This window comes from Orycteropus afer, unplaced genomic scaffold, assembly GCF_000298275.1.
Source record: "Orycteropus afer afer isolate SDZICR_OR568_19922 unplaced genomic scaffold, OryAfe1.0 scaffold00266, whole genome shotgun sequence".
NCBI lineage: Eukaryota > Metazoa > Chordata > Mammalia > Tubulidentata > Orycteropodidae > Orycteropus > Orycteropus afer.
This window is the reverse complement of record NW_006921853.1, coordinates 1,096,454-1,111,760: the sequence shown is the minus strand read 5'-3', so window position 1 is coordinate 1,111,760 and position 15,307 is coordinate 1,096,454. Positions and strand designations below refer to the sequence as shown.

At 47.1% G+C, this 15,307-nt stretch overlaps 1 protein-coding gene across 1 annotated transcript in view; it reads right to left on the bottom strand.

Annotated features, from left to right (window-relative positions):
• The window catches only part of KDM8 (lysine demethylase 8), a 22,112-nt gene extending 7,795 nt beyond the window's left edge, over positions 1–14,317 (bottom strand). The window contains exons 1-4 of the mRNA XM_007950281.1: positions 13,817–14,317; positions 10,649–10,815; positions 8,471–8,603; positions 1,831–1,875 (exon numbers count right to left, since the gene is read on the bottom strand). Of these exons, the coding sequence (XP_007948472.1) occupies positions 1,831–1,875; positions 8,471–8,603; positions 10,649–10,815; positions 13,817–14,317 (846 nt within the window). The remainder of the gene's footprint in view (positions 1–1,830; positions 1,876–8,470; positions 8,604–10,648; positions 10,816–13,816) is intronic.
• Positions 14,318–15,307: the final 990 nt, after the last annotated feature.

Below are 15,307 nucleotides of genomic sequence, written 5' to 3'. Positions count from 1 at the left end.
TGGCACTTTGAACTTGGACTTAAAGCCTCCAAATTGTAAGAATGAACTCCTGTTTGTTAAGGCCATCCCATTTGTGGTATATTCCTGTTAGAGTGGCACCAGGTAACCAGAACACTTGTGGAAAGCACACTAATGATAATGAGTTGTGGTTTTTTATCCATTCTGTCCTTCTTTCTTTACTGGTGCTTTCAGTGTGGTTATCAGTAGCTATGACTTTACTGCCATAATTTGTTGTGTGTTCTATGATGCCAACTATTTCTTTATCCCACTTAATTTTCTGTGCTGAGGTTTTTGTTTGTGGATTTTCGTTTGTTTTCTTTTTGATCCTGCACTTCTGAAAGCTTTGATGATGCTGACACTCATCAGGGTCCCACTGGGGCTGCTCTAGAACCCTTCATGTTCTGTCCCTAAGGGCCTGATGTGCGCCGGAGCAGCAGCAGAAGCAGTGCCGGGCCCTCCAGGAATACATCCTGCCTCTCTTGCTGCAAAGTACCCTCCTTTGCAAGTACCCTGGTGCTCCTGGCAGATTCCTCCGGAAATACCACCTCTTACTAGGGAACTCTCCTGCTCAAATACCTCCCAAGGCTCCTCGATGCCTCACAGATAAAACCCAGGCTCCTAGTCTGGGCTTCAAGGCCCTCCACAATTTGGCATGGCAGAGGCATCAGATGTCCTGTAACTTCCCAAGAAGGAGAGAGAAACAACTGTATCAACAGCCCAAGGCTGATTCCTATGAGGCTGAGGTCACACATGCTGCCACCCTCCCACCTTTTTTTTTTTTTTTACCAATTGTGACACCTACAGCCCCTCCCACAGCACTTTCTACTTCTCTGCTAGGTTCAGTAATTCACTGCAATGGCCACACAGAACTCACAGACAATACTCACAATTACGGTGTTTATGAAGGAAGTAACAGGTTACAATTCAGGAACAGAAACAACTCAGGATACAGTGCTTCTATCAGGACAGCTTCTTCTCAACCATGCCACGGGCATGCTTCTCTTTGGCCTCAGCCTCTCAGCCCTGCGGCCCCTCAACCTCTGCCCTGCTCGGCTGGTGTTACAAAGCTCTTTCAGCTTTGCTGGCAGGCACCCAGAGAGGTACCCTAGTCTCCCAGCAAGCTTCCTGCCTGAAGGTCCGCTTCCAAACACTGGGAGCTGGGAGCCCGCTGTCCATCTCATGCCAGGCTCTTGGTTCTGTGGCCTCGGCTGCCGCCGTCTCTCTGATATCTCTTGGCTGTCTCAGCATGAGGATCTCGGGTCCAAGGATGTACTCCAATCCTGGCTCTCCTCTCTTCGTGGTGCCTCTGTGATGGCTCATTTTAAGCCTAGCAGATGGCAAACTGACCAATCCCCACGTTAGGGTTCCACACACCTTATTTTGCATAGACCCACCCCCACAAGGGTGTTGCACCTTATTTAACATAATTAGCAAGCTCTCTCATCCCCTTGGTGGGTCACAAGTACTTCATATTTGCACAGTCCCACCCATTCATCTGGTGGGTGACACAAAGACCATGGCTAGAAGAGCCATATTAAGTAATTCACTGCACTGCACCATGCTGGAGCCTGTCCCAGTTCTGGGTTCCTGGACTTAGTGTCCCAGCCTCAGGCTTAGCAGTCTCGCCTATGCTAGTACCTCCTGCTGGTCAGGTGGGAACAGAGTAAGCCACAGAAGGGCTCCTGAGCCCACTGCAGAGAGCAGCACTGCATAGCACCAGTGGGTAGGGACTGCCAGACCCTTTCTTGCCTCCTGAGTCAGAGCCGAGGAGGGGGAGAGGAGGAAAAGATGAGAAGCTGAAAGAGAGAGAAGCATGGTCTCCAGACTTACCTGGTCAAAGAGCTGGTGCTGAGCAAGGTAGCCGATACCCCTGGGCTAATCCACGGAGAGAAAAGAGGCAACAGGAAGACCAGTCAGTGGTGATGAATCCTCCTGATTGGCAGCCCTCAGCCCTAACATGCATACCCCCCCCCCCCCACTCACCACCCAATGTCCCCCTCATACCCCGTCCTGCTTGGCTCTCATCCCCCCATCCCCATAAGGCCTCCCTCCTGGGCTCAGGGACCCGCCTCTCGGGAGCAGGGCTGGGCTGAGGGCCAGGAGACGCAGGCCTGGTTCTGCCTGTGCCACTAATGGATGGCTGTCCCTCTTCCATTCGCCTGAAGCTCAGCTGCCTCAAATGAAAATCAAACTCACATGTAAAAAATTCAAACCAAAGTCACCACCATTGAGTTGATTCTGACTCACAGCAACCCCCACTGGGTTTCCAAGGCTGTAAATCTTTATGGAAGCAGATCGCCCCTATCTTCCTTCCACGGAGCAGCTGGTGGGTTTGAACTGCTCACTTTCTGATTAGCAGCCAAATGCTTTATCCACTATGCCACCAGACCTACCCTGCACACATGTAAGGGTGTTTAAAATAAAAACTGGACTGCACCATCCACATTACCTTGGAACTTGCTTTTCTCATGACGGTCTGTTCAGGATGATTGATACAGCTCATCTTTTTTGATAGCTACATAACATTTCATAGACTGGATCTATCTTATTAATTCAACTATTCTCTGACTGGTAGACAGACTGTTTTGCTAAATGTTTCATTAATGTTTCACTGAACATCCTTGAACACTGGTCCTTACGTTTTTGTGGTACAGGCTGCTACACACAGAACTACTGAGTTGAACAAAGAAAAGAGAAACCATTGGACAGAGATACAGAAGATAATCCTAGAGCTCTAAGCTTTGAAAGGAACTATACAGAAGTGGATTAGGCACCAACTAGTGGAAAAGCCTGAATGACAACAATGAGTAGAGAGACAGTCAGAGCAGTGGACTGTCAGCTACTCTGACAGGACCAACAGCCTAAATATTTCCAAGTGGTGTTGGGGCCTGAGAATTGACCTAAAGATCAGCCCTGGTCACCAGAGGCTGTGGGGAAGACTGCTGGTGGCTATGACTAGGAAGGGAAACAGCAAGGAGGGAGACAGCCTGAGCTGTGGACTTTCTGCTGCCTGGAGGGCGTGGCCATTTTGGTTGTTTACATGCAGCAGCCATTTAAACTGACCAAGGGCACAGCCATTTTGAATGTTTACAAGCAGTGGCCATTTTGGATATTTAAACTGACTGAGGGCGTAGCCATTTTGAATCTTTACAAGTGGCAGCCATTTTGGATTTTAAACTGACAGCATTCTCATTTGGATTCTAGGGGCCTAAGAATAGGCTCTGTTTGCCAAGGAAGGCAGGGATATATAAGAGGGTGACAACAGGAAAGGGGACAGGTGATGAGTTTATAAGTGCTCTCAACAAGTGAATAGAGGAACACAGCACAGTACCCTGCTTTCACAGATAACATACAAAGAAAATGAAAATCATGGGCAAATCACTCAAACATACAATCACAAATTAAATATAAACACAAAAATGTCACAATGCCTTGGAGACAAAAGAGCATCACAGCTCACACAAAGAAGCAACATAAAGCAGGAGAAACGAGGGACCAGGATACAGACCCAAAACACATTCCTGAGGAAGCAGCAGCATTGGAACTCCCTGATAAGGAATTCAAAAGAATTATATTTAGGTATCTTCAAAGAATTGAGAGACAGATCAAGGAAAACACCGACAAAATTGAGGAAAACACAGCAAAAACCCTAGAACAATTTTGAAAGACAATACAAGAGCAAAATGACAAAATAAATGAAAAATTAGAAATGATACAAAATCTACACACAGAAATCCAGGAGATTAATTAATACTAAATTTTCAGAAATAGATAAGACATTGAATGGGCAAATGAGCAGAACTGAATCAATGGAAGACAGAGTTAGTGAGATTGAAGGCAAATACCTTAATACTTCTTTGGAAAGCGATCAATCAGAAAAAAGATCAAAACAAAATGAAGAAAGCCTAAGGTTCATTTGAGACACCATCAAAAGGAATAACCTACATGTAATTGGAATTTCAGAACAGGAAGAGACAAATAAAACCACAGAGAAAATTGTCCAAGATTTGTTGGAAGAGAATTTTCCTGGTATGATGAAAGATGAGAATATATCCATTCAGGATGTCCAACGAACCCCAAACAGGATAGACCCCAAAAGAAAATAACCAAGACACATCATCATCAAACTCACCACAACCAAAGACAAAGAAAGAATCTTGAAAGCAGCACAGGAAAAATGAAAAGTTACCTACAAGGGGCAACCAATAAGACTAAGCTCGGATTTCTTGGCAGAAACCATGCAGGCAAGAACACAATGGAATGGTATATATAAAATCCTGAAAGAGAAAAATTCCCAACCAAGAATTATGTACCCAGCAAAACTGTCCCTCAAATATGATAGTGAAATTAGGACATTTCCAGATAAGCAGAAATCAAGGGAATTTGTTAAAACCAGACCAACCTTATAAGAGATGCTAAAGGGAGCCCTTTGGACAGAGAAGCAACAACAGCAAATAACAACTGACCATTAACACATGTGATGACATAACCTAGAAACCAGCCCAGCTATGGGAATATCCAAAATAAATAAGCCTACAAGATTGTAAACAGGGAACCACAGACATCAATTGACAAATGAGGATAACTACAAACCAAAAAGAGGAAAAGAAATGTGTCGTTACAGAACTTCTAGATGGTAGGGAAGTCAAGACAACTACAAGATAGAACAGACTGTTCTAAACTTGGGAAGAAAATTATAAATCACAGGGTAATTTCAAAAAAAGAAAAATGATAAACCTTCACATCAGAATAAAAAAGAGGAAGGGGGACCAGGTTTGCTGGTCTGATAGAGCCTGGTGGAACCACTGAGACCATGGTCCCTAGCTGCCCTTCATGTCTGGAATTGAACCCACACCTGTGGCTTCCAGCCAAACAAAAGATAGGCATATGAGTTGAATATTTACCCAAGGAAGATACACTCCTTGGAGAGAATAATCATGGGAGACAAAGGGCTGTTTATGCACAGGGAGACAGCTCACGGGGCAGGAGCGCACGGAGGGATGGACACAGGGAAGAGGTAACTATCGGGAGGAAGTGGGAAGGGAACTGTTGCAATGGGGTAAATTGTAGTCATGAGACCAAGTGTATGTGAACTGCTATATGGAAAGTGAATTTACTCAGTAAACTTTCATCCAAATCACAATAAAAATAAATAATAAAAAAAGAGGACCAGCACAAATATTTAGCAAATACTAAAACAATAGCAATGAAGGAAGTGATAACACAATTCATTAAAAAAAAACAAGCTCAGCACAGAAAATTGTATGCAACAAAGAAATCGACATCACAATAAAGCACATAACAAAAATGGCAGCAACAAATTCATACTTCTCATAATTATGTATCAGGCAAGGGATTTATCTCTTAAGATTTATCAAAAACTCCAATGCCTCAACAGCAAAGGAATTAACAATCCAATTGAAAAATGGGCAGAACATATGAATAGACACTTCACCAAGAAGGATATTCAGGTGGCCAGCAAATACATGAAGAGATGCTCACCACCATTGGCCATCAGAGAGATGCAAGTCAAAACAACAATAAGATACCGTCTCACCCTAGCACTAATGGCAAGGTTCAGTGAGACAGAAAAGAACAAATGCTGGCAGGGATGTGGAGAGACTGGGACTCTCATATACTGCTGGTGGGATTGTGAAGTGATACAATCACTGTGGAAATCAGTATGCTGATTCTTTAGAAAGCTGGAATTGGAGATAGCATTTGACCCAGCAATCCCATGACTAGGTATATATCCTAGAGAGGTGAGAGCCAGGATAGGAACACATATATGCACACTCATGTTCATCGCAGCACTATGTACAATAGCAAAAAGATGGAAACAACCTACGTGCCCATCAATGGAAGAATGGATGACCAAACTATGGTACATACACACAATGGAATGCTATGCAGCACTGAAGAATAATGTAGAGTCTGCAAAACACCACATAATATGGATGATCTTGGAGGACATTATTCTGAGTGACATAAGTCAATCACAGAAGGACAAATATAGTATTAGTTTATTGTTGTGGAGGGTCAAGGAAAGGTTTATATATGGAGGGAAACGTTCTTTGTTGGTTGCCAGGGGTAGGAGGGGAGGGGAGGGAACACTGCAAAAAAGAAGCATTAACCCATGTCACTTTAGTTTTATGTATTTCAATGTATATAAATTATATTTCAATAAGATGCATTAAAAAAAAAAAAGGAGCAATGAGTCAAAGAGTATATGGATTGTAACTTTTAATAGCTTCTTCCATTATTTTCCCAAAGGTTAAACATTTATATTCTTACCAGCAATTAACGTGAGTGTCCCTTTTCCTGTTTTTGTCAGCACTGGGTGCCGCTGGACAGCAGCATTTTGTATTTTGCCAATCAGATGGGGAAAAAGGTCAGTACCTTTCAATCTGGTGCTCAAGGGGTTCTCTGCAGATGTCAGAGGGGCCTCTGTGGGGGTCAGATGGGGCAGAATAGATGTGATTCTGGGGACCAGTCCTATCCTAACTCCAAAGAGCAAAACCTGCTTTGATGTAGGAGCTCTAAAGCTAATACTGAGTGGAAGGTCCTGGAAGTAGACTAAAGGTCCCTCTCAACAATTTCCTGAGTCCCTCTGTCCATCCATCCCTCTCCTTCATTCTCTGTTCTTCTTTCCAACAAATGCCACTGAGAGTTTGCCACATGCCAGGCCCCGTGAATGTTCTTTACCTCCCAGAAGTAAGAGAACCTTGACTACATCTACCAAGCACTGACCATGCACCCTGCACTAGGGGCTTTATGTTCAAACCCTCACAACATCACTGTGATGTAGGCGCTGTTCACTGCATTTTATAAATCAGGGACCTGAGGATTAAAGAGGTTAAATAACAAGTCAAGGCCACATAGCTAGCAAGGATTCAACCCTGTTCTGACTAATCCAAACCTCATCATCTGGCCCACTCTGTGAACTGGCCTCAGTTATGTCTCTCTCCTCTACAAACCAGGCTTCCTCCCAGCAGAGGGCAACAGCATCAGGCCTTCCCAGCTGGATTAACCTTAAACGTGGACACGGTAACCCAGTGACACCACAGATCCCTTGTCTAGGCCACAAGTGACTTGGACTCAGTGCAGGTGAGGTGGGAGGGGAGGAGGACAGGAGAAGGCAGGAATGGACCAGGGTCAGCGAGCCCTGACAGAGGAGGCCACAGGCAGAGACCAACACTCGGCGCCCATGAAGGAGGCTGGAGGTGTAGGAGTGAGGCAGAAGGGTGGGAAAGGTGGAGGCAGGGACAGGGTGCTAGGTAACAGCTCAGGGTTTCAATTACAAGGCTGAGAAGGCCTGTGGGAAAAAGTGTTAGGCCAGCATGATCATTGGCCTGGACCCTTTGATTAAATGTGATTGGAAATGTCAGTGCCTAGACCTGGAGCTGCCTTCAGGCGTGGGGTGTTGGGAAGTGTGTGGCAGTGCAGGCCACTGATGCGAAATCCCTGGACCCTTGTGAAGGACCCTCCCTCAGGGCCAGGACAGGCAGCCGAGACCACAGATGCTGGGTGAACATCCCCTCCCTAGGTTCTGTGCACCCAATGCAGGCTTCCCCCGTGATGAGCCAACAGGAACAGTGCAGCCACTCGAGGACCTGGCAACTCCATTCTCTGTGACTTGGGTCTCAGGAAGAGGAAGCCACCCACTGCCCTTACTGTTAAGAATCCCAAAAGGCAAAATGGTGCAGCTGCCTAGAGAAAACTCTGTAGTTCTTCAGAAAGTTAAACATGGAGTTACCATGTGACCCAGCAATTCCACTCCTAGGCATGTACCCAAGAGAACTGGAAATACATGTCCCGACAAAAGCTGGCACACTATGTTCACAGCAGCATCTTTCATAACTGTCTAAAAGCAGAATCAACCCAAAAGTCCACCAGGTGATGGGTGGATAAATGAAATATAGTGTATCCTTACAAGGGAATGTTATTTGGCCATAAAAAAGAATAAAGTATGGATACTGTACATGCTATGACATAGATGAACCTTGAAAACACTGTGCTCAGTGAAAGAGAGACGTCTGACACAAAGGCCACCTATTGTATGACTCTATTTAGGTGAACTGTCCAGTATAGGCAGACCCATAGAGACAGAAAGTGGATTAGTGGTGGGCAGGGGCTGAGTGGAGGGGAGGGGGGTGGGGAGTGATAGCTTATGGGTAAAGGGTTACTTTTTGGGGTGATGAAAATGTTCTCGCATTAGACAATGTGGATGGTTGCCTGATCTTATGAATGTACTCAAACCACTGAATTGTACAAAAAACCCCACAAAGACTCTGGACGAGATCTCAGCTGTCCTGCCTGCCCAGCAGGCTGCCTCCCTTGCTCTGCCCCTCCTACTGGCCAGAACTGTAGGCTAATCCTCCAGAGAGCTCCCACTGCTTCCGGGGAGGTTATCTGCCCAAACACAATGCTCTCTCTCTTGCACTAGAAGAAACACGTTATGGTAACACACCTCATTCACGATGTACCTGCTGATGAACTCGTTGACGGTCATGAGTGTCTGGGACCACTCTTCATCTGTGTACCTGGAACCCACTTCCACTGGGACAGTTCGGCAGCCAGCAATTTCTTGGATATATTCTAAGCTGTTAGAAAAATATACATCATTAGCATCATGACTGTTGCTAATGCTTACGGGCACGACCAGCGTTGGGGGCTATGCTCTGTGTCCTTAACATATAGTCTCCCACTCAATCCTCACAAAGTTCCCATGAGGGAGAAACCGTGATTACTGCCCATTTTACTGACAGGGAAATTCAGGCACAGAGAGGTGGAGTTGCTTGCCTAAAGTCACACAGCTAGTACATGCTACAGATGGAGCCAAAAATTCTGGTTTGCTGACATCCTTGCTGGGCTGCTTCATTCCCCTGCTTGCTTCTCTCGTGGCTGCTCTTGGCACTAAGTAGAAATCACCTTTGAGAAAATGTTGGGCAGTACACAGGAGGCGGTGAAGTGCCTGGTCTCTGAACTCCAGTGGCCTGGGACAGAATTCAGGCCCAGCCAGCTATAGACCAGCGAACTTTAGCAAGTTACCTTACCTCTCTAAGCCCCCTGTTCCTCACCTGTAAAATGGGGATCATGACAATACCTGCCGTGTGAAAACCAGGGAGGGTAAGATGAGATAAAACATGGCCAGTGCCTGCAGGATGCCTGGTACTTAGTGAAACTAGTAATGAACGTTTGCTGTGACGAGGCGTTGCATCAGAACTCCTCCACACACCCGTCTCAGGGGGAGCCACTGCCTCCAAAAACCACCACAAAAATGGGCTGAGCAGATTGACCTTTCTCAAGATACAGGTCCTTAGTTCTGGAATTCTGTACGGCCGTGCCCTTATGGACAACCTCTGGCCGCCTGATAAATCTGAGATAGGGTGGGAGGGTAAAGCAGAGGCAGCATCAACCAGGGACCATGGAGTCCCAGTGGGTTGAGGGGGTGTATCTTGGGCTTTTACTTCTACTTTTAAACCCCAGGGCTCTGAGAAGGTCCACAGAGTTCTTACCATTCTGCAAACTTTCATAGCAGAGTCAATGTAAGAGTGCCATTTAGTTAAAAAAAAAGAAAAAAAAGGACCAGCTCTGCTGGTCTGATAGAGCTTGGTGGATCCCTGAGACTATGGTCCTCAGCTATTCTGGAAGTGAACCCACTCCTGTGGCTTCCAGCCAAACAAAAGACAGGCATGTGAGCTGAACATTTATATTAGGAGATACACTCCTTGGAGAGATCAATCATGGGAGAATAGAAGGGCTGTATATGCACAGGGAGACAACTTGGGGGGCAGGAGTGCATGGAGGGAAGGACACAGGGAAGAGGTGGCTATGGGGAGGAAGTGGGAGGGGAGCTGTTGCATTGTGGGAAATTGTAGTCAATGTCATGAGACACAGTGTACGTGAGCTGCTGTATGGAAAGTGAATTTACTCTAAACTTTCACCCAAACCACAATAACAACAACAACAAAATGAATGCCATTTAGGCACTTGTTAACATTGTTCCACATCCTAGTTTGGCGAGCAGTGACTAGGATCTTAAAAGCTTGCAAGCGGCCATCCTAGATGCAATGACGTGTCTCTCTTCATCCAGAGCAAAGAAGAATGAAGAAAACCAAAGATGCATGGAAACAATTAGTCCAAGGGACTGGTACACCACGTGATCCTCAGCCTATATGAATATGAGTCCAGAAGAATTAGATGGTGCCCAGGTACCACTGTCAACCACTCACAGGGGGATCTATGTAGGACATCCTGGATAGAGTGGAGAACAATGTGGAACAAAACTCAAAAGCTGTTGCACTGTGGGAAAATGCAGTCAATGTCATGAGACAAAGTGTATGTGAACTGCTGTATGGAAAATGAATTTACTCTGTAAACTTTCACCTAAATCACAATAAAATTAAAAAAAAAAAAAAAACTAGTTAGACCAAGGAAGCAGTAGAAAGTAAGACTCTAATAACTTATGGCATAAATTCAAAGCACTGTACTTTTTATTCTTTTTAACTCCTCAGTGATCAGTCGAGGGGCTGGGAGAAAAGTCTGCAAGGCTACATGCACTTGAGGATGAGGGAGAACATCAGGGAGTCCTTGGGGGACCCTAAAATGGGGAAAGGGACCTCACTGTTCTTATGTGGAAACCCACCTCCACTTCTTCATGCATGGCCAGTGGTTGGCCACACCTTCCAAGATCACAGGTCTCTCTGGAGTCAAAAATTGTTTCCTGAAATGTTCCAGGGATGGGCAGTAAAGCCGGGGAACGGCACTTTCCAACTTCACATCTGGAATTGAGATGCAATCACTCCTTGCCCTCTGTTTGAAAACAAAACAAAATGGCAGCAACCACAGAAAGTCAAAATGCGAGAGATTCCTTGCAGAATCTGCAGTAATAGTAGGACAGCTTGGGAGCCAATGATGATAATAATAGATGAGATCAAGATTTTTTCCTTTACCATTTCATTAAAAAAACCTGTTCAATTTTTGAAAGCAATCTATTGCTTTTATAGAAATACTGCTCACCCCCTTAGACTCTACCATCTGACCGACAAGTATTCTTCCTTTTTCCTGTATATTCCTTTATCTTTTCACGCACCCTTATCTCCAATGTACTGGTAGTTGGACTCACAATGAATACGCAGCCCTAGCTCTTCCCCCAGGACTTTATCTTAAGCAGTATCTGTGGGGCCACCCTGTCCTTACACCTTCTTGGGGGCTGCATTGTTACTTTACTCAGCCATCTCCCAAATGGATGACCTGAGCAAGTGACTTCCTGTCTCTGAGCCTGGGCTCCCTCAGCTGCTGGGAGGTACGATGCCCCATGGAAAGCTCCCCAGACCAATAGCTGGCAGACATCGGCCCACGCTCCCATGGCCATGGCCGGCAGAAGTTGGCCCATGCTTCCACTGCCATGGCTGGCAGGCGTCAGCCCCGTGCTCCCACAGCCACGACTGGCAGATGTTGGCCCTGTAGTCCCACTGCCGGACCCCACAGGCCAGCAGACGTCAGCCCACACTCCCACGGCCCTGCCCTCCCGCTCCCGGACCCCACAGCGCTCATTTGCGGCAACTGCAGCAGTGGTGTCGGTGAACCTTCCTTCCACAGCTGATGTGATATGGCCTCGAGCTTGTGTTCTTTGTGGGCTCTCATTCTCCCATGTGCTGTCATCAAAGAGGCTTTCCCTGACCGCCCCGTCTGCAGCAGCTGACTCCATCTATCTCACCACCGAAGAGAGGAAGTTCTCTGACAGTCTTGCTGGCACGTAAGCTCCAGAAGACAGGGTTAAGGCCGATCTGTGCTGCTCCCTCCACCCCTGGCACATCTGGGCCATTGCTGGTGCTCACGCTGCTGAATGAAGCCTGTTCTACAAGCAAGGGGATGGGGGCACCCAGAGGCCAGGACACGCACCTGCGTCACTCATGTGAGTGATGGGCTGACTCCCACCCTGGCCTCTTTCCCCATTCCTTATATACTGCCCAGACACTGCCCCACTAGAGGACCACTCTGGAGCTGAAAGGCCACCCATATTCCCTTGGGACAGACTTGGCACAGGGGACAGTGTGGTCCTGGGGTACAGGGAGCAGTTAGTTGTCCCTTCATCTCCATGTTGCCCTGCCTTCTGAAGGGTCAATCAAACACAAATGGCCCCTCAGCATTCTGGGTACTGGATGACACACTCTTCTCTGATGTAACAGCCAAGGGGCACCTTGCTGCTTTTGCTGTTTGGGTCTCTCTCTTTTGACCAGAAAAAAAACAAATCAAAGTCACTGCTGTTGAGTCATTTTGACTCACAGCGACCCCTCCCTGGGTTTCTAAGGCAGTATCTAGAGTAGATTGCCCAATCTTCCTTCCAAGGAGTGGCTCATGGGTTTGAACCACCAGCCTTCTAGTTAGCAGTCAAGTGCCTTAGGCACTATGCCATCAGACCTTCTCCTTTGACCAGACTGTTCACAAGGGAGAAGTGGGTCTATTAAAGAAACACATGGAGACAGAGTGGACCTCATCCTTTTGACCAGAGATGAGGTCCACTCTGTCTCCATGTGTTTCTTTAAGAGACCCACCTCCCACTTAACAGTCTGTTCATGTTCTGGCCTCTCTATCTCCCAAGGCCAGAGATTTTCTGCCGTCAATCTCTGTCATGACAACTCGTGATAAAGACAGCCACTCTGACACATCTGGTGTAAACTTCTCTCCCTGTTCATAGCACTTCCTTTTAGCTTGCTTACATGCATGTGCATGAACAACTTCCATTGCATTTTTCTGACTTAAGAATAATACTGATTATAGGAAATTAGGAAAATACAGGAATGTATTTAGAAAAAGAAAAATGTAAAAGCACCCGTAATCACATTCCCCCATGTCCCAAACAGTCCTGGCTCTTTTTTTCCTGGGGCCAGTATTCTTGCTGCCACGTGACCCGCGAGGAGCCTGAGTCAGGGGTTAGCGGCCTGGCCTGGCAGTGTTGGGAGTCAGGCCTGTGTTTCAATGCTTTCCCAGTGAGCCCCTTCTCTCTGTCGGATACTTCCTGGCATGCACATGGAAACACTAGAAAGGACACAGACAGGGATGTAAAGCATGTGGCAGGCTGGTCACATGGAACAGAAGTCAGCCAGTTGTAGAGTTTCATCCACCTCAGGAGCCAGAGACAGAGGCGGCCAGGACAGGAAAAAGCTGTAAGAAGGATGCCAAGTCACTGGTCTGATAGAGACTGGCGAAACCTGCGAGAATATGACCCCTAGTCACCCTTTGGGCCTGGAACTGAACTCACTCCTGAGGCTTCCATCCAAATAATAGGCATGTAAGGTGAACATTTATACCAGGTAGGTACAGTCCCAGAACAATCAACCAGGGGGGTGAGAAGGGCAGTACTGGTTCAGGGAGATAGCTCAGAGGGCAGGAGTGCATAGGAAAGAACACACGGGAAAGGTGACCATGGGGAGGAAGTGGGAAGAAAGCTGTTATGTTGTGGGGATTGCAGTCAATGTCATGAAACAAAATGTGCATGAACTTCCATACAGAAAATGAATTTGCTCTGTAAACTTTCGCCCAAATCACAATTTGGAAAAAAGAAGTGGGGTAAGCTGGTGGCAGTTCTCCCACATAATCCACTTGCCCTGTTTCTCTCAGGAACCACAAAGCTGCCACCTTCCTTCTCCCCTGAAAAGGATGTGCTTTTGCAGAAACGGAAAAACATTTATGAACTGAGAAGATGGCCTGAGCCACTCCGTACAAAATGCAAGGAGACAGCATTCTCAGCCAGGGTGGAGTCAGCTGCTGGATTATGTTGAGGGGGTCAGGGACACTCTCACCCCGATACCTTTGTGATGGGCTGCTCCCAGGTCGGGCCTTGGGCAGGCCTTTTTGCAGAGAGAAGGTGTGCCTGGAGGATGCTGGCAACTTTAACAAGGACGTCCCCAAAGATGGCCGCCCCCATCAGCAAGCCCATGTCACAGACCCTCAGGGCCGCAGTCACAGTGGCGGCATCCCCTGGCACCTCGCACAGACACACAGCTTTCAGAAGGCAGCCGAGGGCGTAAACCTGGCGCCAGTCTTTGTCCACATCCCGCCATGGCCCAGTGTTGAGCTTCTCCCACGAGTAGTCCAGGATCACCTCGCTCGCCTGCAGACACTCACTCCCTCTGCCCTCGTAGAAGAGCTCCGTGGCTCGCTGAAGCCACAGCACCACGCTCCTCTCCACCTTCTCTCCGAGGTCCAGCTGCAGGTCGTCTTTCCTGCATGGCAGGAGCGCCCTGAGGGCCTCCCAGAGGGCACCTCTTCCTGTTTGGGGGTCTCCAAGATGGCCGCTGCCTTCTGCCATCTGGCTTAGTCTTACAGAGCCTGGTGGAGGAAGAAGCAAAAGTTACAGATCCCATTCAGCCTTGGTCCCCTAAGACCTGTTCCCACCTTTCTAATACACATCATCTGTGACAACTGTCTAACGATAATCTTCTCTTGTAGACAGGAACTTTGCGAGGCAGGACCCACACCTGTCTGGGTCACCACTGTATCCTGAGGACCCGAGATAGCCCCTGGGATGCAGTGGGTAACAGATAAATGTTTGCTTAGACAGGGTCATACATTCTCCTTGCCTGGACTGCCCTGAGCAACCTTTCTCTCTGCCTTGGCAAACTCCTACCCAACCATGAAGGTCCATTTTAAATGACCCGCTGTGTGAAGCCCACCATGACTCTCTGAATACATTTTGTGTTCTCATGCATAAGTCTCTCTTGCAGCACATGTCACAATGCACCACAAATACCTGTTTTGTCTGCTCTCCAGTGCTAGAGTGTGAGCTTCTCTGGGACAAGAACATGCCTGTTTTCTCCATTTTCCTACAGCCTAAAATCAGGACTGGCTCAGAGTAGGCACTCTGTGAGGGTGTTAAAGGAATGAGTTCTTAACTCCTCAGGAAGAAACCTGGAAATACGTAACACCTATACAGAAAGGGGAAGGAGCTCTCATGGTGCAGTGGTGAAGGCTGCTGAACAAAAGGTCAGTAGTTTGAATCCACCAGCTGCTCCATGGAAGAAAGATAAGGCAGTCTCCTTCTGTAAAGATTCACAGCCTTGGAAACCCAACGGGGGTCGCAATGGTCAGCATCGACTCAATGGCAGTGAGTCTGTGTTTTGTAATACAGAAAGGGGAGTCCAGAAAGGGGGTGCATACTGTTAACGTGCTTGGGTGTTAACTGAAGGGTGGAGTGCACCCAGAGGCACTTCAGAAGACAGGCCTGGTGATCTCCCTCTGAAAAACAAGCCTTCACGTGGACTTGAACCTCCAACCTCAGTTGGACTGTGTCCAACTCAGT